This window comes from Mesoplodon densirostris, chromosome 4, assembly GCF_025265405.1.
Source record: "Mesoplodon densirostris isolate mMesDen1 chromosome 4, mMesDen1 primary haplotype, whole genome shotgun sequence".
Taxonomy (NCBI): Eukaryota; Metazoa; Chordata; class Mammalia; order Artiodactyla; family Ziphiidae; genus Mesoplodon; species Mesoplodon densirostris.
Genome location: NC_082664.1, coordinates 80,877,956 through 80,902,800, shown reverse-complemented (window position 1 = coordinate 80,902,800; position 24,845 = coordinate 80,877,956). Strand labels below are relative to the sequence as shown.

Here is a 24,845-nt window from a genome sequence, read left to right as displayed (position 1 = left end):
TTTAAAAGGGTCACACTGGCTACTATATTGAAAACTGATTTTAAAAGGGCAAGAATGGAAATGGGAAGAAGTTAGGGGAGATTCTGGTGGCTCAGACCAGCATGTTAGCAGTGGTATTGGTGAGGAGTGGTCATATTCTTCATTGTGGTAGATTGGATGTGGAATGTGAAGAAAAGAGGAATAATGAATGACTTCACTTTCTAATATTTTAATCTTCTCAAGAACTTTGGAAGGAAATATTTTTGTCCGTATGTATGAACTGGGAAACTAAAGGCCTGGAGCTTAGCTCTGACTTGTCAAAGTCATGCAGCTAGTGAGTGTAGAAGGAGGTTTCAAACTCAGATTTGTCTGGAATCCAAAATCTGCATTCTTTCTACAGCAACATAATGTAAAATATGTAGTACAATACCTGCAGCATACTAGGTATTCAATGAATGTACTTTTTGTTCTTACTATTTTCTTTTCACTCAGTGGAATTCTTTTTTTTTTTTTTTTTGCTGTCATTATGATTATGCTTTTTCTTAATTCTTTTTGTTTGTATTAACATATCTTTATTTTACCTTTCTTCTCTTTTTTTATTGAAGTATAGTTGATTTACAATATTATGTTAGTTTCACATGTACAGCAAAGTGATTCAGGTATATATTTTTTTCAGATTCTTTTCCATTATAAGTTATTACAAGATATTGAATATAGTTCCCTGTGCTATACAGTAAACCCTTGTTTATCTATTTTATGTGTAGTAATTTTTATCTGTTAACTCCCATACTTCTAATTTATCCCTCCCCCTCTCAGAGTCAAATTCTTTAAAAAAAATTTCAGTTATTAGATAACAATAATTCATATAATCATAGGTATTATAAATGTAATCAATATGTAATTATTTTATTAGGACAAATGTATTTGCCTGTGCTTCACAATTTTGATACCCAAGAAAGTTCTAAAACAAGAATAAACATCCATTAGCATTTGGAAGCTTTTTTGCATAGATTTCTAAACTTAGAGTCTTACTAAAATTAATATTTCTAATCTGCCTGGAGATTTCATTTTTATCTGTTTATGCATAGCCCATGGAAATTAAATATATTTATGTCGTATATATAAACTTCATTATGCAAAACGTGTTTTTAAAAGTATTTTATATGCTAAAATCCTTGAGAGAAGCAGTATGTTTAAAATCAAAGTAATTGCTATGGATACAAGTATAGAACATTAAGGTATCATCTGATTTTTAAAAAATTATGTTATAGGTGTAAAAGGCTTAATCTCCAGCCTTTAGCTTACCTTTGGCAAAGAAATCAGGAAGGTTTGCTCCGAGAGATGATATCATCTAACGTTCAAGCAATCATCATCAAAGTAGCAGCTCTAGGTATGTAACCAGAATTCCAAGGGAGCTGTGTGTTACCACACAGATAATCTGAGTTCACTAATAAGTAATTACAAGTAAAAAGGAAGAATAACTTAGAATATAAAAATGTGGAGTCACAAGCTGAAGAAATTGAGTAAGGGGAAGTTTTAAAATAGGCTTTTGGGGCTTCCCTGGTAGCACAGTGGTTGAGAGTCCGCCTGCTGATGCAGGGGACATGGGTTTGTGCCCCGGTCCGGGAGGATCCCACATGCCACGGAGCGCCTGGGCCCGTGAGCCATGGCCGCTGGACCTGCGCGTCCGGAGCCTGTGTTCCACAACGGGAGAGGTCACAACAGTGAGAGGCCCACGTACAGCAAAAAAAAAAAAAAAAAATGGGCTTTTGATTATTAACCAAAGTGATTAATAGTGAGCCTCTTTTCTTTTTTTAGTATATAACTACCTCTAAAACTGGTATTATATTGTGGTCCTTCAATTTAAGTTCTTTTTATAAGATATGGAATTCATATTCATAGGAAACAGAAAATATAGTTTGATTTTTTTGAAGCTTTTTAAAATCTGTATTTGGTACAACACATGATATTTTCCTTGTATTTTTTTAACATACATTGAATAATGCTGAAATAGAAGGATTGTCTTTGTTTGTGGTATCAGAAATAAGCCGCGTAGTGGGTTTTTGTTGAGGATGATGAGAAATTCATGTTTGAGAAAATGTCATTTGATCAGTTAGCATAGACACAACAGGCAGGTGGTAATCTGATTCAAAAATGGATATTACATACGAACACATTTAATTTGTTGCTTTGAATTTTTATAATTACATTCATTTTCAAGAAACCATGGGATTTGAGCCCAATTCATTTATTTCATGAACCTATTACAGTAAATGCCCTGGAGCCTCAGGGTTCTCAAAGCCTAAAACATGTACCTCATTTGAGAGTGTTCACCTTGCTGATCTCTAAAATAACAAGGTCCAAAGCTGTGGAAGATTTCACAGATAATTTCACATTTTAAACAGCATTAAAAGGAAGATTCCATAATATTTCTTCTTGGTAAACACCAAGCTACTCTCCTCTTGTGGAGGTTGAGGTGTTATCTTTAGTGGAAAGTCTTATTTAGAGAACATGCAGTTGATCTCCTTAGCTGTTAAAAAGAAAAACATTGAGGTGGTGTTTTGTTCTCATTTTTGAGAAAATGTTGCTCAATAACTGTTATGATTGAAGTTCTCACTACAGATATATTTGTCATATGAGTTTCTATATGAATGTATACAGAATATGCTCTCTCACTTTCTTTGTCTCTCACTCTCTTTTGGATTTTCTCAGATTGCATAGTTCTGTAATGAAGTCCATGTGACACCTCACTGGACAGTACATATTCTGTCCCTTTTACTACTAGAAAATGGAATGGATTAGAACCCTGAGAGATCCTGCCCTGTTAGAAAGACAGAGCAATAGAATATGACCTTACTGCACCTTTATTATAGTATGTGGCTGATATTGCTTGTCTTTTCATTTGTGTGTGTGGATGTGTGTGCGCCTCTCTGTAAAGGTTGGGGATGGTGATTAACTGTATTAAACTTTTGGGCAAAATATAAAACTGAGATAATCTGTCCTTGACATCCCAATGACAAAAGTATAGATCCAATTTGAACATTTACAGCATGTAGTTTCTATTGATTGCCTATAGGTGTGCAAAGATGAAAGTTATTCTCAAGAACACTATTAAAGAAAGATTTGTTGAGTGGCACATTCCTTCTAAAGACACAAACATAAATGATGGAATATAGGTTTCCAAGCTTACACACACACACACTTTAAAAGTTTCAGAAAAAGTTTTGAACAAAAAATGGGACAATAGGACCTTTCCATTCACAGAGGGGGTCAGCAAAATTTTGTGGCCCGTGAGATTATGGAATGGTCTTATAAAAGGGTTGATTCTAGGGCTTCCCTGGTGGCGCAGTGGTTGAGAGTCTGCCTGCCGATGCAGGGGACACGGGTTCGTGCCCCGGTCTGGGAAGATCCCACATGCCGTGGAGTGGCTGGGCCCGTGAGCCATGGCCGTTGAGCCTGCGCGTCCGGAGCCTGTGCTCCGCAACGGGAGAGGCCACAAGAGTGAGAGGCCCACATACCGCAATCAATCAATCAATCAATCAATCAATCAATAAATAAAAGGGTTGATTCTATATGGACGTATAAAAAACAAATTTCAAATAATTGTGTTACACAACCTTGGTGTCTTGCAGGCGTGAGTGAACTCGTGAAATTTTCACATTAACGGCTTAGTGCTTAAAGAGGTTTCTGCGTTTTAGACTTATTTACAGAAGTGTTTCCACATTGGATTTAAGAACAATCCTGCCTTTTAGAAATATTTATTTTTAATTGTATGAGTATTACATGAAAACATTCTTGCCATGTAATGTTAAATTTTCATGGTTACAGAAAAGATTTGATGTGTTTTCTATCTGCTCCTCTGCTGCCAATGATTCCCTTTACCAGAGATACCCACCAGAGTGATGCTGATCATCTTTTTAATCACTTTTTTTGGTATGTGTATATGTAATATTTTAAAAGCCATAAAACAATCATAGTACTTTTCCACATAGAAATATTATATGGGGCCTCCCTGGTGGCGCAAGTGGTTGAGAGTCCGCCTGCCGATGCAGGGGATACGGGTTCGTGCCCCGGTCTGGGAGGATCCCATGTGCCGCGGAGCGGCTGGGCCCGTGAGCCATGGCCGCTGGGCCTGCGCGTCCGGAGCCTGCGCGTCCGGAGCCTGTGCTCCGCAACGGGGGAGGCCACAGCAGTGAGAGGCCCGCATACCGCAAAAAAAAAAAAAAAAAAAAAAAAGAAATATTATATGAAGAGTATCTTACTCTGTGTATTGAGGGCAACTTTGCCTTTTTTCACTCAACAATATGTTTTGGAGATTTTTTTTTCCATGTCAATAAATGTAGATTTACTTCATGTTTTGTTTTGTTTTTAATTAACCTTTTATTGAAGTATAACATAAATACAAAAATTGCACAAATTCTTGTGTCCAACTTGATGAATTTTCAAAAAGTGAGCATATCTATGTAATCAACACCCAAATCTAGATATAGAATATTGCTAATGTCTCCCTAGTCAATACTTGCCTTGCCCTCCCAGAGGTAATAGCTCTTCTGATACTTAATACCGTAGATTCATTTTTCCTGTTTTTGAATTTTATATGGCTGAATCATAGAATATAGGCTCCATTGTGTCTGGCTTCTTTGGCTCAACATTATGCTTATGAGATTCATCCACGTTATTGAATGATGCAATAGTTTGCTCATTTCTCCTTATAGTGTAGTGTTCCATTGTAGGAGTAAACGACAGTTGAATTGTCCATTCTATCTTCCATAGCCTGTGGGTAGTTTCTAGTGTGGTACCATTATAAATAGTACTGCTATGAACATATAGTGTCATTTTGTACATTTTCTGCCCCAGACCTAGAACATCCATTTCTTTAAGAAGGCCTTGGGGTTTTTTTTAATGGGAAATGATATATATGTATGTGTATATGTATAACCTCGGGAGTTCATGATATTTTGAAATCAAATTTAGGGCTATATAAGGACTATAATTATTCTGTCTTCCATCTGTGCTTTCTTCCACAGTGAAAAATGTTCTTGATTCTCAAGGACATAGGAGATGTTATTGATTAGAAGATCCCATAATTACTGGGAACAAAAGATCAAGTAGTAGTAGGTCTGTAACCCATTCTTTCCAGTAATTGGGATAAGTCCCCTGGAAAAAAAGGAAGAACTCATATAATCGCCTTATAAACATTAATTACAGATGTTATGGCAAAAATAAACAAACAAAACAAAATCACTAATGATATTTACTAGTGGGGAGGATTCCTTATCTTTAAACTGCCTTTAGCAGGATGTATCTGGTTGCTATGGTTGGTTTTGGTAAACAAACCTGGAATATTTGGGTTTGGGGGCATGGCTCCCTGGAACATGTCATGTAAGGTATGTAACTATCTGAATAGGAAATCAATCAAGATGTTTTATGACTGAGGTAGCTATTTTCTATGTAAGTGATATAAGCTACATACATTGCTTAGAGACCTTACCTGTTGACCTGGTTCAAGGCAGGTTCAGTGTAACCAGAAAACACCTGGAGGGCTTCACTCATAGTTCTGGCCCTCTCCCTGCTTCACCTGGCCCTTTGATTGCTTGTATCCTTGGAATTATTAGTAAAGCTTGATACTAGGTTAGGTCTCTGGTTTGTATGAGTCTGATTTCACAGTACAGTCTTTTGTTATTGCAAATTGGCCTAGTCAGTGAGATTTTGTTTTTCAGACCCACAGATATATAAGACACCTTTTGGCAAGAAAAAAAAGGGTAGAAAATGGTGATGAGGACTTAACTATTGTTAGCAGCCCCGGTAAAAGCAGGACAGTTTAAAAACAAAAAAAAAAAGAGTAGTTGGAGAAAAAGCTTGAGACTATCTTTACCCATCACTGGAAAACCTTCCGTTTCCATATATATTTGCTAACAAAGTAACTAAATTGATCAGTAGAAATACCATACAGGTAGTTGGAGACCAAGGTCAGGTGACTACTCAATGCTAAGAGTATTCTGTTTAAGAGTTAGTACTCTTTATAGAAAATAGCAGCAGAAGCCTGGGGAATGATTATTGACATGGTTTTTAGAATTAACAATCAGCAAGCCATCTCACTATTCTAGACATTGTTGAATGGAAAGGAGTATCGAGGTTGAGCAGATGGATGATATGACAGTCCATTCTGTATACTTCTGAACGGTATGACAACTAACTTGCTGTAGTGCATTATGGTTGGGATTTGGCAATCTTACCCTGAGAAGAGTAGGTGCCTCACCCCTTCCCTGAACTACACATGGAATACTTCTTCCAAAGCAATAATAGAAATGGTATGAGTTACAATTAACCCTAGACTGGCTTTATTAAGACCAGAGGGAGACACATAATTTGATGCCATTGGCATAAATGATGAAGTCATGCGAGTAGGTCATCATGAAAACATTGCTCTTGGGAAGCCAAGAGACTATTCAGGGCAGTAACTGATCTGCTGGCTTAGTTACCATGCATAGGGCTGCATTGTGAAAAAACTGCCAAGCTATCCAAAACAAAAGAGGCAGAAAGGAGAGAAATGAATGGGCTTACCTGGTGGCACAGTGATTGAGAGTCCGCCTGCCGATGCAGGGGACACGGGTTCGTGCCCCGGTCCAGGAGGATCCCACATGCCGTGGAGCAGCTGGGCCTGTGAGCCATGGCCACTGAGCCTGCGCATCTGGAGCCTGTGCTCCACAACGGGAGAGGCCACAACAGTGAGAGGCCCGCGTAACGCAAAAAAAAAAAAAAAAACAGAGATAAATGAAAAGATAGGAGAACAGTAACTGGCTCAACCAGGTGGAGTTGTTTAGATGACTTCTGAAAAATGGGTTGACAAAGTAGGAAATTGATGGAGTTTTTACTAAGGATCTAATAAAGCACTATTAAGTTTTAGGAAATGGGAGAGGCATTCTGGCACCACCTTTTTTTTTTATGTTGGGGGTAGGAGTTTATTAATTAATTTATTTTGGCTTTGTTGGGTCTTCGTTTCTGTGCAAGGGCTTTCTCTAGTTGCGGTGAGTGGGGGCCCCTCTTCATCGCGGTGCACAGGCCTCTCACTGTCGCGGCCTCTCTTGTTGCGGAGCACAGGCTCCAGACGCACAGGCTCAGTAGTTGTGGCTCACGGGCCTAGTTGCCCCATGGCATGTGGGATCTTCCCAGACCAGGGCTCGAACCCGTGTCCCCTGCATTAGCAGGCAGATTCTCAACCACTGCACCACCAGGGAAGCCCCTGGCACCACCTTTTAAAATGCTTCAGCAAATTCATTCTATCTATTCTGGAGAAATTTAGCCCAATTATGAGGATCATGATTTACAATGGAAAATAAAAAGGGGACTGAATTTATTCTCTCAGAAAGCCGTAGAATCTGAAAAACACTGAGAAGTCAGATCTGTTTGCCCAGTTCGTAGCAGGGAATCTTAGGCTACATACACTGTTGGGGTGGAATGCAAAACTATTTAGTTAGATACTGGGCTCAGTATCCTATGTAATCCCTACAAAAGATAGGAATTGTGCACTGAAAGGCTGAGGGTGAAATTTGTGGTATATAGGAATGCTGTAGTGGAGAAAACCAAAGTAGGGCTAAGGTTAGAAATTGGAAAATATAACTGTTGAGCTTCTCCTGTGCTCATTTCATGTTTACCTGAATGCATAATTGGTATGGATATTATGTGTGAATAGTATATGTTGCCCTTACCCTTTTTACAGGGGATGTGTACTAAGTCTGTCCCTTCATTTTGTTTTAACTGGCCATGCTAAATGGAAACCTTTGGAATTGCCCAGGCCCTTCTTAGTAGTAAACACTTAAGCAATAAGGATTCCAGGAGGTCAATAGAAGATCACTGCTCATTTTTAATCATCTAGTCTGGCTAGTTCCTGGAGGTTAACAATATGCAATCAAGGATTATACAAGGTAGTTCTTCTTATTGCTATAGCTGTACCTGATATAAAAAGACTATAAACAGGAAGTGCAAAAGGACCAGAGGGACTAGTATGCCATTATAGCGCTGACCAACACCTACTTCACAATACCAGTTTCAGAGTCCATCCATGTACAATATGTTCCATTTTCATGGACTGGAACTCAATATACATTTACTGTGCTGCCACTGTAATGTTTAAATTCATCATCACAGTCCAGCGAGGTAAGACTTGGACTTGAAAAACATTAATACCAACCAAGTTAGTGCATTGCATTGATAAAATAGTGAGAATTGCCTCTTCAGAGGAAGAAACTCAGGAGGAGTTAAGAACTATATTATATATATGAAAAATAGAGGCTGGCTGACAAATCCAGCTGAAATTCAAGGGCTAGCTCAGTCTTTGAGTTTCCTGAGAATTATATGGGCTGGAGCAACGGTGGTACGTTCCTCAAAATGTGAGAATTAAGTTGATATCTCCCACAAGATTCACTAATAAACAAGAATCTAAGACTAGAAGGGCTTTTTGGATTTAGGCAAAAACATATTCATCATTTAGGAATCCTGTTCATCCCTATTCGCAGAACCACCATAAAGAAATCTAAATTTGAGTGGAGACCTGAGCTAAAACAAGCAAATTGTAATCCCTAAGAGAAAGGAAATGAGTGAGGTGAGTGCTACAATTGCCTTAGCTAACTGCCTGGAGGTAATTTCTACACTGCAGCATAAGGGAAGAGAACCTAAAGAGAGCTCAGGCAGTTTTCACTGAACTGAGGAGACAGAGATCACAATTCAGAGAGACCAAGTGCTGAAATTTTGTGGGACAGAATACCAGACAGAGGGATCTTCATGGAGAGAAACCTCTGTAGACCTACAGAAAGCTTCTCTCAGTCTTTGGCGGAGTATGGATCTGCATATTTGTGAAAGGGAGCTACCTTCAGCTGAAGAAAGAATCATCAAAAAACAGTAGGCTGAACAATTTCCAGAGTTCACATAAAACTGGAAACATCCATGTTTCCACCAGTGGAAAGACCTCATCATACATGAGATATCAGGTAGAGTCCTCAAACAGGTATCACCTTAGTAGTCATGAGCCTTAGACTAAAGGCTGCTATGAACCCGATCTAGCAAAATTTAAAAGCAAGCCTCAAAAGGATCAAACTGATTTCAAATAACTTAACTTATGCCAGAACAAAATCTAAAACTATTTAAAGGAAAGTAATAAAATCCAACACATAGTATAAAATTCATAATGCCTTGCGTCTTAGTTACCAGGCATGCAAAGAAGCAAGAACATGTGATTAATACTGAGAAAATCAATCAAAATACACCCAGATTTGGAACTGGCAGGCAAGGAAGTTATAACAGCTCTTATAAATATGATCATAATGCTCGAAAAACTAGAGGAAAACATGATTATGATAAGAAATAAAAAATATAAAAAGGCCCAAATACTACTTCAAAAATACCTTATCTGAAATGAACAATACACAGCAATTAGACATTGCAGAAAAGATGAGTGAATCTGAAGACAAATAGTATCTGTCAAAAATGAATCATAGAGGGAAAAAAGGACTGAAAATAATTAACGCAGTATCAGTGTGCTGTGGTACCATAACAAGCAGACTAACTTAGGTGTAGTGTCCTAGGAAATAGGATGGGGAGAATATTTGAAAAAATAATGGGCAAAAGATTTTTCCAGTTTGATGAAAACTCTACATCTACAGATCCAAAATTTCAGTGAACCCAAGCAGAAGAAACATGAGGCAAATCACAAGGCACATTATCATCAAATTGCTGAAAACCAGTGGTCAAGAGAAAATCTTAAAAGCAGCCAATGTGAAAAAATTAATTCTATACAGAAAGCAAAGATAAAAAAATCAACAGGCTTTGCCTCAAAAGCTGTCCAAAATGGAATACAATGAATTTATATCTTAAGGTACTGAAAATCAGTAAAAGTCACCAAGAATTTTATACCCAGTAAAAATAAATTTCAAAACGAAGACCATATAAAGACATTTTCAGATGTACAAAAATTGGGGGATTCATCATCTTTAGATCTGCATTTCAAGTAATATTAAAGGAAGTTTTTTGGACAGAAGGAAATAATAGTTGATGAAATTTGAATCTTACAAGGTGATAAAGAGCAATGAAATAATAGAGTAGATAAATTTTAAATCTATTCTCCTAACTTTTAAAAAGATAAGCTAGATTATTTAAAGCAAAAATAATGGTAGTGAGTTGTGGGGTTTATATGGGACGTAGATATATAATTATAGTAGCACAAATAGTATAAGGGGGAAAGTACAGTGAAATGAAGGTACAATATGTAAGATTCTTAAATTATACATAATTATATAATGCTATTTGATTGTGGACTGATAACTTACAGATGTAAAATGTAAACCATAAAGAACCACTAAAAAATAAAACAGGTGTATAAGAGAGTAAATTGAATATTGTAAAATAATACAAAAGAAGTCAAGAAAGGGAAAAAACAAGCAGAACAGATGAGAAAAATAGAAAACAAAAGATAAGATGGTAGATTTAAACTTAATCATTTCAATAATTCAATTAAATGTAAATTATTCAGACACCTCCAATTAAAAGGGAGGGATTTGCAGATTCAATTAAAAAAATGAAAAAGAAGCCTATATGCTTTCTATAAGAAACTTGCCTTAATTGTAAAGACATAAATAGGTTAAAAGTGAATTGATGGAAAAAGATACTCCATGGTAACACTAATTCAAAGAAAGCTGAGATGGTTATATTAATATCAGACAAAGTAGTCTTTAGAACAAGGAGTATTATTAGGGATAAAGAGGGACATTTCATAGTGATAAAGGGGTCAGTTTATCAAGAGAGCATAACAGTCTAAAAGATCTGTGCACCCATAACAGTGCCTTAAGATACACAACACGAAACTGATATAGGGAGAATTGGACAAATCCACGGTTAATACACAGAGCTTTCAACATTTTTTTTTTCAGTAATAGCTAAACCAGGTACAGTAGACAGAAAATTATTAGGATATAGAAAGTTTGAACAACACTACCAGCGAACTCACCCTACTTGCCCCTCATAAAACACTTCATGCATTAGCAGCAAAATACACATTTAAGCACACATGGACCATTCATCAAGATAAACCATATTGTGGATCATCAAAGAAGTCTCAGTATATGTCATCATACTGAAATCAGACAAAGCATGTTCTCTGAATATACAAAAATTAACAGATATATCTGGAAAATCCCCCACACTTTGAAATTAACCAATATACTTTTAAATAACCCACTAGTCAAAGAAGAAAGTGTTTGAATTGAATGAAAATAAAACTGCAACGCATCACAATAGTGGGATACAAGTAAAGCTTCATATTATAATTATTCCATTTATATGACATTTTGAAAATAGAAACTTATACAGACACATGGTAAATAACTGGTTGCCAGATGCTGGGAGTTGGGGGAAAGACTAACTGCAAAGCAGGAAAAGAACAGCCTACAACTTCTCTCATGAACTTTTTAGAGTGGTGGAAATATTCCATATCATTATGATGGTGGCTACATGCCTGTATATATTTCCTGAAACTTAAAATTGGTGAATTTTATTTTAAAGCAAATTTAAAAAATGAAAATAAAAGGGCAGTGAATAAGATTTCCCAAAGACAAGGACTGGCATATTAGCTGTCAAGTAGATTATATTGGACCTTTACCAGAAGCCCCAAGAGACTGCAAATGAGTGTTAACTAAGATGATGCCTATTCAACACTAAGCCTTACTCAACTTAAGCAACATTGGGAAGTACAGTTAAAGTTTGGAGCAGCCATTTCCCCATCTTTTGGTCCACTTCAGTATATTCTGACCACTGTATACATTTCACTGCTATAAATACACAGAAATGGACAAGAAATATCTCATGGACCTACTACATTTGTTAGCATCCTTAGAGCAGCAATGTAATTGAAAATTGGAATGGGGAATTGATGCACTAGTTAATTAAAATGGCTGGTAGGGCTTCCCTGGTGGTGCAGTGGTTGAGAATCTGCCTGCCAATACAGGGGACATGGATTCGAGCCCTGGTCTGGGAAGATCCCACATGCCACGGAGCAACTAGGCCCGTGAGCTACAATTACTGAGCCTGCGCGTCTGGAGCCTGTGCTCCACAAGAGAGGCCGCGATAGTGAGAGGCCTGCGCACCGTGATGAAGAGTGGCCCCCACTTGCCACAACTAGAGAAAGCCCTCGCACAGAAACAAAGACCCAAAGCAGCAAAACATAAATTAATTAATTTAAAAAAAAAGAGTGTGTTTCTCTATATTAAAAAAAATGGCTGGTAAGGAAAAGAAAAGATTTATGGTTAGCTTAATTAGTTAAATTATTTTGTGCTAATATTGACTATGATAGGAAGTAATGCCAAGACTCTACTGGCAAGGGTTCTAGGATTGGGAGGTAGGAATGAGGTGATGGGAATGACGCAAGTACACAACTATATATTTTCCCTATTTCACAAATTTTTTCTTTTGTTTTGCCTGATCTGTACTGGTCCCAGACCTGAGTTTAAAGTTACATGTACCAAAATAAAGTGTTATCAATGCACAAAACACAATATTAATATTACTAAATTTGACAGTGCATATTCTTAAAGACTGTTAGGGGTATGTCATAGCTTCACCCATAGAGATAAATTAAGGCCTATCTCTAAACACAGGGCCATGTGTCCTGTGATTCTTTATCTGTCAAATCCTGTAATATCAGCCTGCGAGCAGTCCAAGGAGAAGTGCTAACAAGGCTGCTGTTTTTACTGCCCCTGTGGGTTTATAATACATCTACTGAGCCAGAAAGGCCAATCATAGGGGAAAGGGTATGGGTCAAAACAGGTAGTAAATGGAAATGGAGGGAATCAGAGGAGATGGAAAAGCACTTATAAGTAGATTACAATTCTGTGGCAGAGTACAGTCATGTGACCTCCATGCCAGAGCCTCTGAGCTAGAGAATAACACTCTTAGGCATCCCTCTCAGATCTGATGCTGACTACTTATGTTGAGAGAAAACTCTGGACCTCTCTTCTGCAGAGAAGGGAAGTTGCTGATATATGAACTCTACGTGAAGATTTTACCTAGATAATTTGAAGCAACAAAATGACAGTGTTCCAATTGATGGTTCAGAGTAGGGGTAGTTTACTACAGTTACCATTCAGTTATTGCTTTATTGTCTATAGCTACCATTCTGATCATTTTTCTGATGATTGTTGCTAATGAATTATGTAGGTGGAGGATTCTGAACTGTAGAGCTTTTGCACTCTTTGTGGGCATAAAGCAAAACAATATGTTGCTAAGACATCTACCTAGGTATAACGGAGAGCAGATTTTTACTGCCTGCCGTAGCTTGATCTAGTCCTTCAAATACAGAATATGTGAATGTAATGGACTTCATTTAAGGAAATTGGAACATGACCTTTGAGGGAGATGGATTTGGTAGAGATATAATGAATTGATATTACTTATAACTTCTCTCTGGAGTTATGCAAAGTACATTTATGGAAAACCTGTGACACCCAGGCAGAGTTGTATTTGGTATAATACACCAATTGATAATCTTATGGGGCTTAATGTTATTTTTGTGTACAAGCCATTATCCTAAATTGTACAAATGTCACTAATGTACCATGGTCATAACACATGTTGTGGGTTGATTACTATTGGGTCTGCTCTGACAGATGTTCTGTAGGGTTTTTTGTTTTTTTTTTTTTGCGGTACACGGGCCTCTCACCGTTGTGGCCTCTGCCATCGCAGAGCACAGGCTCCAGACGCGCAGGCTCAGCGGCCATGGCCCACGGGCCCAGCCACTCCATGTCATGTGGGATCTTCCCAGACCGGGGCACGAACCCGTGTCCCCTGCATCGGCAGGCGGACTCTCAACCACTGCGCCACCAGGGAAGCCCCTGTAGGGATTTTTGATCCTGGTCTTGCGGTACTACATCACACCAAACTATGGAATGTTCCTGGAAGTTCTTCATGTTGAAAAGAACCTGCTAGTCCAAATATAGACACTAGAGGGAGCTCTTTTCCAGGAGACTGACTACATATAGAAACGGCCCTGAAGGGAGAGCAAAGCTTTAAATGACTGGACTAATGGAATATTTACTTTCATGGAACATTGGGTCAGTCAACAGTATAGGAAGAGGGCCTGAATACTTACCCAGGAAAGACTTGAATATTCTACTCATTATGAAAGTTTATGGAAGTTGCTATTTTTTTTTAAATTTACTTAATTTTATTTATTTTATTTTTGGCTGCGTTGGGTCTTCGTTGCTGCATGCAGGCTTTCTCTAGTTGCAGCGAGCGGGGGCTACTCTTTGTTGCGGTGTGCGGGCTTCTCATTGGGTGACTTCTCTTATTGCAGAGCACGGGCTCTAGGCACGTGGGCTTCAGTAGTTGTATAGTGTGGGCTCAGTAGTTGTGGCTCGCGGGCTCTAGAGCGCAGCCTCAGTAGTTGTGGCCCACGGGCTTGGTTCCTCCGTGGCATATGGGATCTTCCTGGACCAGGGCTCAAACCCATGTCCCCTGCATTGGCAGGTGGATTCTTAACCACTGCACCACCAGGGAAGCCCCGGAAGTTGCTATTTTTAAAGATCAAAGGCGTATGAGAAGCCAAGCTAAGGATGCCAGTATACAGGAATACTACCATTAGCCTAGATTGTGGTAGGACATTACTGGACAGTGTGACCCCTATATTTGTTTTCTAATGGCCCAGGTACCACAGATAGATATAGAGGGGATTTATCTTTCCATGGTGCATTGATTGAGATTAGCTAGATAAAGGAGTAACACTGTGTTGACCTGAAGAGAGCATTTTGAACAATGATATCTGGAAGCCAATGACTGTTAAAACCTACACTGTGATATCTGGGATATAGTTAAATTCTCAAACCAGATGGAATCCACAACTTAATTGAACAGTAATCTCTGGTCACTACCCTGGTCACTGAATGTGAATGTGCATGAGAAAAAGTTGGTTTTGTTGGGCAAGAAATGGAGAATGGTGCTATAATTCTAATTGACACCTTATGCCAGTCTGGGCCAGAGCATAACCAGTGTGACAGTGAAGGACTTGGAAAGGAGTTCTGATAGTCCTGGACCTCTCCCTGATTTGCTGTGTTGTTTATTTCTGTTCTTTAGATTATCAGTAAAGATTGATGCTGAATAAGGACTTGGATTTGTTTGAGTCTGACTTGACAGTCCAGTCTTTTGGTTTAACTCAGTTTCTCATTTATTTTGTACCACATTGTATATGTAGGGTTATAGAGAAAATAGGCTTATGTTTCTGCATAATTAGGGCTTTCTGAGCAAATTTTGCAGAAACTTGGGACCTCGGCTAAAAGACAAGCATTAGAATTTAATGTATGTTGGAGTAGACAGAGCGGACTGCAGAGAGATTTACTTCTCTGGAGGTCTGTGTTTACATTTCAGGGGTGGGGGTTGAGACCAGGAACTTAAGAGACATCTCCTGGGTTGTAAAGCTGCAGACACTAGTTTATTCCTCCCCAGAGAGATTTTTTTACGTTCCAAAATGAAGACACAAGTCTTTCCCTTTACTTTTCCAAAGAAGCTCTCAGAAGGAGAAGGAAAACAACTGTCTCTTTTTTCCTAAGTAAATATACAGATTTATACCTTACCTACAGAAGATGGAATTACTTGAAAAATTCCATCTCATTCTCATCACCTTGCTCCTGGGATAAGACCTGGGGCCCAGAAGAGCCAGAATGGTATTACCTACTTACCGTATGTAAGTAGTAATAATAATCTGTTCTGCTCCAAGGAACTCATGTTGGCAGTCGACATTAGTAATAAATATAGGTATTAAAATTTTAACAATGTATGATACAGTCTCAGAATAACCATGCTAATACCACCACCATTAATGTGATTGTTGAGAACAGTTAAAAATAATTTTTTACATGTGCTTTCCTGCATTTCACTTCCCATTTCTTATGAGTTCTATATCTGTTTTGTCTGAGCATATAACTATTACATACTGTACACTATTTTTTAACAGTTTTATGGAGATACAATTAACATGCCATACAATTCACCCACTTAAAGTGTATAATTCAATGTTTATTAGTATATTCACAGAGTTGTGCAGCAATCATCATAATCAAATTTTAGAACATTTTTGTACCTGCTCCCCCATAAGAAACCCGTATCCATTAGCAGTCATTCCCCATTTCCTCCCAGCCTTCTCCTACTCCAAGTCCTAAGCCCCACAAAGCTGCTTTGTATCTTTATGTCTTTATATATTTGCTGTTCTGAATATTTCCTATGAATGGAATACTATAATATGTGGTCATTCATGACTGGCTTCTTTCATTTGGAATAGTGTTTTCAAGGTTTATCTATATATATAGCCTGGATCAGTATTTATTTATATATATTGCTGTGTAACATTGCACAGTGAATTGTCCCTTTTTATTTTTTATTTTATTTATTTTTTGCGGTACACGGGCCTCTCACTGTTGTGGCCTCTCCCGTTGCGGAGCACAGGCTCCGGACGTGCAGGCTCAGCGGCCATGGCTCATGGGCCCAGCCGCTCCGCGGCACGTAGGATCCTCCTGGACCGGGGCACGAACCTGTGTCCCCTGCATCGGCAGGCGGACTCTCAACCACCGCGCCACCAGGGAAGCCCCTGTCCCTTTTTTTAATTGCTTGATTCAGTTTGCTCATACTCTGTTTAGGAATTTTGCATGTATGTTCATAAGAAGGATTGACCCATAATTTTCTTTCCTAGTAATGACAGATGTGGGTGATAAGGTTACCCTGGCCTCATAAAGCTTAGAAGTGTTTCCTCTTTTTCTATATTCTGAACGATTTTCTGTAAGATTGGTATTAATTCTTTCTTCAGCGTTTTGAAGCACTTATTGCTTAAGCCATCTGGACATGGAGATTTCTTTTGGGGAAAGTTTTCAATTAGTGATTCCATTGCTTTGTTAGGTTAAGACTATTCAGATTTTCTGTTTTTTATTTCAGTTTGGTAAGTTGTGTCTTTCTCTGAATTTGTCCAAAGTTTTGAAAATTATAAATACAAAGCTTTTAATGCTTCTTATTGTCTTATCATCTGTGAGATTAGTAGCGATGTCATTTTTTTCATTCCAATTGGTAATTTGTTCTTTTCCTTACTTTATCAGTCTTGTAGGGGTTTATTGATTGTATTATTGACAAGCTTTGATTTTGTTGATTTTCTAAATTACATGTTGGTTTCTTTAGTTTCTTAATTTCTGCTGCTATCTTTATTATTCCTTCTCTTATACTTTCTTTGGGTTTAATTTGCTGTTTAATATAATTGACATATAACATTTTATTAGTTTCAGGTATATAACATAATGATTATATATTTGTATATATTGTGAAGTGTTTTCTAATTTCTTGATATATACATATACACTAAATTTCACCCTTGTTTTCTAATATATATATATTTATGCTATAATTTTTCCTGTAATTGTAGCTCTAGTTGTATTTTCATCATCAGTTAGTTCAAACTGCTTTCCAGTTTTCACTGAAATTCCTTCTCTAATCCATTGGTTATTTAGAAATGTGTTATTTAGTTTCAAGTATTGCTTAGTTTCCAAATATGATGGCTTCCTATTTGTCTTTATATTGTTGATTTCTGACTCAATCACATTTTGGTCAGGTAACATACTCAGGATTATATCAATTTTTTAAAAATTTAAGAGGATGCTTTATAACCTAGCATATAGTGTAATCAATAAGTTATTTCTTAATTTTTCTTCTTATTTTATCCATTTGATGTTATCTATTTTTAATGATTTATTGTGTTTTCCTTTATTTTCTGCCTTTTGCTGTGTGTGATATTTTCATGTTCTCTGTTGCTCTGGGAGGGGGATTCATTCTACTAGTAATTAGCTTTAATCTTTTCAAAGTTATATTTTCCACTTAAAATTTTTAAAATATTAATATCAAAAATGCAATGTCATCTTTATAATACTTCCTAATCAATATAAGGAATTTAAGGGGCTAGCCCATAGGCAGGACAGAAACATAGTCCTGCCGCATAGCACAGGGAGATCAGCTCGGTGCTTTGTGACCACATAGAGGGGTGGGATAGGGAGGGTGGGAGGGAGATGCAAGAGGGAAGAGATATGGGGATATATGTATATGTATAGCTGATTCACTTTGTTATAAAGCAGAAACTAACACACCATTGTAAAGCAATTATACTCCAATACAGATGTTAAAAAAAAAAAAAAGGAAAAGAAACATAGTCCTATTTGGGATCCGTATATCCCAGTGATACAAAGGATTGACCTTTGATTCAAAATGACTTGCTGTATTTTTTCAGAAGTGTGCTTAACATGTTGGGCCTCATATGTGCTAGTTTGTAAGCTGATAATAAAGACAAATAGAAACATTTTCAGTGCGAGGTGCTCTGGTATCCTGACAGTTAATTTATATATTATACAGGACAGCCTGGTGCAGTACATTTGGGAATGTTACAGCCAAATAAAGACATCTTTACCCCTCTTCTTTTTTCCTCTCCATAGACATATATATCAGGGACCCAGGTCAAATTTCTAGAACAATTGTTTTCAGCGTCGGCTGCACATCAGAGTCACCTGTTGGGCTTTTAGAAATCCCTTTGCCCAAGCTTCACCCCAGAGGAATTAAATCAGAATATCTAGAGATGACACCGAGGCTCGCGGGCTCTAGAGTGCAGGCTCAGTAGTTGTGGTGCACGGGCTTAGTTGCTCCATGGCATGTGGGATCTTCCTGGACCAGGGCTTGAACCTGTGTCCCCTGCATTGGCAGGTGGATTCTTAACCACTGCACCACCAGGGAAGTCCCAGAAATTGCTTCTTTAAACAGGGGGCAAGATTGGATGAAGATGGGACACAGAAACAGCTATAATTCAGTGAGTGGCGAGTGACCAGAACATTGAAAGGACGAGAAATGGTGCCATAGGAGGACTATTTAAAGGAGCTATATATTTAGCCTGAAGTGAAGGCAGTGGGTTACTGGGTCAAGGAAAATGGGGATTTTTACAGCAATCCACAGTATTTGAAAGGCTGCTGGTACTTTTGTGACTTCAGAGAACAATTCTAAGAGGAAGTGGAAGTTATGTAGTGAAAGAAGTCTTGATTTGGTATCAGAACTTTCCTACATTTGGAGCTCTCAAATAGTTTCATAGGAGGTTGCCACAGGCCCTTGTGTGGATTTCTTGAAGCTTCTACTGCATGCCCTTGCCCTTTCCAATATAATACTGCTCCTTCGTGCTGAAACAGAAGTCATCTGAGGTTGTAGAATGAGGCTAGCTAAGGTTGCTTTGGGGAGGAAATTCCATCCTACTCTAATGGCTTCTGGCTCCATTCTTGAAGGGTGGAGGTTTGCCACCATTGGATAACTTCAGAACAATATGCCACTGGCTCTGAGGGCAGTTCTATAGAGAGGATTTTGGAAATGGATTGATTAAGGGCAAATATATACTACCGGAATAAGCATATGTCGTGTGCAAAGGTGACCACTTTGAAGGTACAGCCCTCATTTGACTACGTAAAAATCAGTCTCATTACTTTATTCTTAGTTTTCATTAAAATCTGATGCTTACACAGAGCACAGTGATGAGAAATTTAAACTCAGTTGTGGCATTCAGATTCCATTTGCTAGGTAAAAATTTTGTTACATGCTTATTTTGCCATTGCATATTGGTCTCTTACTGTTTTTTTCTTGATTTGGAAGCACATCTTCCTTCCCTACTGTTACTCTGCATCTTGTGTATAGTGAAATTCTTTTTTTTTTTTTAATTGATGGTGATCTGTCTGTGTCTGGAAAAGGTAACACGGTGTTAGGGAAGAAAATTGTCCCTGAAACTTTGTTTTCATTACTTAGCAGGTTTTACAGTTAATGACAGACGTTTCTCTTGTGGCCTCTCCTCCCAAAGACTGTGCTTATTTTTCTCCAGCAGTTTCATGTGACCTTGTTAAAAGCTTCATGTAATTCCCAAATAAATTACATTTACTGGTTTACTTCTATCTAGTATTTTATTGACATTTCCAGATAAGTTTAATAGGATGGAGAGAAACAGTGTTCTCTTTATAGACTCAGTGGGTGATTTGACCTTAGCAGGTTAACCTTACCCTGATGTTGAAAAAAACTATTCTTAATTAGACTCTATCAGTTTCTCCATTATCACCAAGAGAGCCACTGGTCTGTAATTCTATAAATCTTAATTTGATTGTTTTTCTTGCTTACAGAAGAGCTACCATATTAGAAAAATTGCAATATTTGGGAACAGTTGCTGGTTTTCTGAATACATTGCATATCCTCATCTGTAGCTGAGCCATTTCACACTTTATTTCCTTCAGAAACTCTCAGTTGAATACCATCTGGTCATGGTAATTTATTACTGTGGAATTTCTCAAGTTGCTCTATTATTTCCTCCTAGGAGATTGCTTTCTGCTACTGCCCCACTGATTTTCTCAGAAAGTGCCCTTGGAATAGTCGTTTCCCCACTATCCTGTACAGCAAAGGTCAATGCCAAATAAAACTGAATTAAACTTCTCTGCTGCTTCTCATCCTTTTATTTGTCCTCATTTCAAGTCCTCACTGATGGGGAGAAACTCAGCAGTTAGTCCAACCACTCATGTGGTCTGCTTAGTCCTCATGGTACCTTTTGTCCTTTTAATTTTCAAATTCTTTTTTTTCCCTGACAGTGTATTTTTGGTATTTAATACAGAAAAAAAAGGCAAGTGTTAAAAAAGATATTCTAGATACTTTCAATGTATTCATAAGTGACTCTGGAATTATTTCCAGTTTTTTTTTTCCAAACTATCCACAGATTTCACTTTTGACCTGTCGAATAATGAGCACTCTGTATATGTCTCTCATTGCCACTGTCCTTTTCTGTCTTCCAAGCAGCCTGGATAGTTTTTTTTTTTTTTTTTTTTTTTTTTTTCCTTTTTTGCGTTATGTGGGCCTCTCACTGTTGTGGCCTCTCCCGTTGCGGAGCACAGGCTCCGGACGCGCAGGCCCAGCGGCCATGGCTCACGGGCCCAGCCGCTCCGCGGCATATGGGATCCTCCCAGACCGGGGCACGAACCCGTATCCCCTGCATCGGCAGGCGGACTCTCAACCACTGCGCCACCAGGGAGGCCCAGCCTGGATAGTTTTTAAACTCCCTTACTTGCCTCTCGGAGGGATGCCAACCATTTTTTTCTTCACATTTTTAACACATACTTTTTAAAGTTTCACCCTTTGGGTTAACATTAAGAGATGCCCATACTAATTAGAAAACAGCTTTAATTGTGCCAACATCCCAGTTGCTGAGTTCCACTCCTACGCATATTCACCTGCGGTAATTCCTATATGTTATATTAATCTGTTTCTTCTTTTATAACTGCCCAAATAAGCCAAGGTACAGCATATTAATTATTGCTTCCACACCTTGCACTCTTCTGTCATTCATCTGGATAATAATGGACATAATTAAAATCATTCATTGCGATAGCCTTCCTAGAAAAGATTGCTGAACAGTAAAGGTTAAAAGCAATTTGCATTATTCTTTCATATTCTATGGTTAACATAACTTTTTTTTACACCTGAACTTTGTTCGAATAATTATTTTGTTTAAAAAAGGTTACTTAATGTGCATTCAAGTGTAAATTGCTACTAGAAATATATATTTACCTTTATACAAAGTACTGTAGCACAGAATTTTTAAACTCAGGTGTTGAAACATCAAAAGTTGAAACTTTTAACATCTCCCAAGTGTGTTGTAAATATGTACCATTTTAAATTAAGGAAGAAAAATCGTCTTAAATATCAAATTCTGAGTATATGCAATATAATCTTTCCTTAAGGTTCAAATACAAATACTACCAGTCCCACAGCTACCCATCTCTGAATAGAGTGCCTTTTGCTCAGTCTGTAAAGTGAAGTAACAGATTATAACAGCAGAGGAAATAAATGCTGATTTTGTTCATTTTATGGCTAGCACATCTTTTCCTTTGCCAGGTAAGGCAGGCTGTTCTAAAAATAAGTTAGGCATATAACTATTTGGTGCTAGTATGGATATGTTCTTTGAATTTTTGAATACATTAAGATTCTGTCCACCTCAAGCTACTTTGTATGTATACGTATTTGTATGTGTGTATGTATGTGTGTGTGTGTGTGTGTGTGTGTAGCCTTCCAAGAAATATCTACCATGTTATAATTCTAAAACCTGTCTTTCTACCTTCATCCCTACCAATTCCCTTTATTCTTTAACATATACAAAATGTAATATTCACAAATAAATAAGTTCTTATTTTAGTGCCTGCTATTATAAAAGTTATCCCTCTGTAGTAAGTAACCTTTATGGCTGTGTCAGGCAGTTTACACTAAAACAACTTTCATGATAATATGTAGCAATTCACTGAAAATTCCTTCTGGAAAGGTAGGTCTGAGTCTTTTTCTGTTTATCCATTTAGTAGTAAGACTATTTAATAACTATATTGCCCAAGCAGATATTTGTGTGTAGAAAATACCAGTATCATTCTATATTTGCCATGGTTGGAAAGTGGGATTTTCCTGTCTTAGCTGAGGTCCCAACATTTACGTATTAAAACTGCTTGGAACAAGAATATGTTACAAAGTTTGTAGGGCTTGTCTTCTGACAAAATCTCTTTCAGAAAGTTAATATTGTATTGGTTGATATCTCAAACATATGTAGGTAAATATGTAGAAATATTCATAGGTCACAGTTAGTGTAAAGTTACATAAAAACCAGGTGAGGTAGGCATCTCACAGTGCAAAACCTAAGATATGGACAATAATCAGGGTTCTCTGAAGTCGCCTGTACTTCTTTTTCTAGACAGTTATTCTTTCACTGGAAAAGTCTTAGGATAGACTTCCTTCTGAATTTGATTCTAACTTCACTCAAGCAAGCAAAATTTAGTTCTAGTTTTGGGCAATTTCAGTCCTGATGTTTTCCTCTTCCTTTATTCAGTGGTCTTTTCAGTGGAGTTTGGAATGGAGAGGGTACATGTGTTAATAAGCAGGGTTCTCCAGAAAAACAGAACCAACATGATACAAAAGAAGTGTATTATGAGGAGCTGTTCACATGATTATGGAGGCTAAGAAGTCCCACAATCTGCTGTCTGTAAATTGGAGACCCAGGAAAGCCAGTAGTGTATTTCAGTCCAGGTTCAAAGGCTTCAGAACCAGGGGAGCCAATGACGTACATCCCAGTCCAAAAGCAGGAGAAGATGAGGTGAGATGTCACAGTTCAAGCAATGAGGCAAGAAAAAAGGGGTGATTTCCTCTTTCCTCTTCCCTTTGTTCTGTTCAGGCCCTTAACAGACTGAGTAATGCCCACCTACATTGGAGAGGGCAACTTACTTTACGAGACCACTGATTCAAATGCCAGTGTCATCCACAAACACTCTTACAGACACACTCAGAAACAGTATTTCATCTGGGCATCCCATGGCCCACTCAGGTTAACACATAAAATTAACCATCACAGGAAGAAAAGGAAAGAATTGGATGCCAGTGCTTATGTAACCATCTTGCCCAGAAGTATAAATGAAAGATTTAAAAATGAAGATGACCAGATCAGATTTCCATTTTGGACAGCTCTCTGACTGTAGTGCCCATTAAAGTTTGATATTCCTCAAAGCTCTTGCCTGTATTTTATCTTCTCACTTTACAAGTTCTCCTTGAGTGTTCATCTTGTGGCTTCTATTTCTATATCAGTATCCCCAGCTCAGACTTCCATGCTGGGCTCTAACCCCATATACCTAATTGCCAATTAAATATCTCTTCTTGGGTGATTCCCTGAAACCTCAAACACATGTCTAAAATTGAATTTGCCCTTTATTTCCTTCCCAAACTTTCTTGTGTTCTGTTCTGTATCTGAAGTAAATGGTGTTTGGTGCCACCATCTTTTTTTTTTTTTTTTTTTTTGTGTGTGTGTGTGTGTGTGGTATGCGGGCCTCTCACTGTTGTGGCCTCCCCCGTTGCGGAGCACAGGCTCCAGATGCGCAGGCTCCGGATGCGCAGGCCCAGCGGCCATGGCTCACGGGCCCAGCCGCTCCGCGGCATATGGGATCCTCCCAGACCGGGGCACGAACCCGTATCCCCTGCATCGGCAGGCGGACTCTCAACCACTGCGCCACCAGGGAGGCCCTGGTGCCACCATCTTTTAATTTGACCAAATCAGAAACATGCGAATCATCCTTGCCTTTTCTTTTTCTTGTATTCACGATACCCAATTTATCAGCAAGTACTATATATCCTACCTACTGTATGTTGCTCTCAAATCCGTTCTCTTCCTTCCATACCTATTGCTTTTGTCTGTTATATCCTATCTCACTAATTATTGCAGCAATCCCTTTATTTGCCTTCTTACTATCAGTCTTGTTTCCTGCCAAGGAATTCAACTGAAGCTAGAGTGATCTTTCTAAAGAAAGATCACTAATTGGATCTAATTGGATCACTAAAGATCTAATTGGATCATGTCATCCTCTGCTTAGAATTTCTCTGTGACCTTGCATTCAAGTACAAACTCTTTAAAATGAAACACAAGGCCCTGTAGGATTTGGCTTTTGTCTACTTTTTTTTTTTTAATTTATCTATTTATTTTTGGCTGTGTTGGGTCTTTGTTGCTGCGCGTGGGCTTCTCTCTAGTTGTGGCGAGCGTGGGCTACCCTTCATTGCAGTGCGCGGGCTTCTCATTGAGGTGGCTTCTCTTGTTACGGAGCACAGGCTGTAGGCACGCGGGCTTCAGTAGTTGTGGCTCGCAGGCTCTAGAGCGCAGGCTCAGTAGTTGTGGCGCACGAGCTTAGCTGCTCTGTGGCATGTGGGATCTTCCCGGACCAGGGCTCGAACCCGTGTCCCCTGCCATGGCAGGCAGATTCTTAACCACTGCGCCACCA

At 38.3% G+C, this 24,845-nt stretch overlaps 1 protein-coding gene across 1 annotated transcript in view; it reads left to right on the top strand.

Moving 5' to 3' along the window:
* Positions 1-24,845, top strand: part of DPH6 (diphthamine biosynthesis 6) — a 175,811-nt gene that overhangs the window by 105,971 nt on the left and 44,995 nt on the right. The window contains exon 5 of the mRNA XM_060098274.1: positions 1,251-1,369. Within this exon, the coding sequence (XP_059954257.1) occupies positions 1,251-1,369 (119 nt within the window). The remainder of the gene's footprint in view (positions 1-1,250; positions 1,370-24,845) is intronic.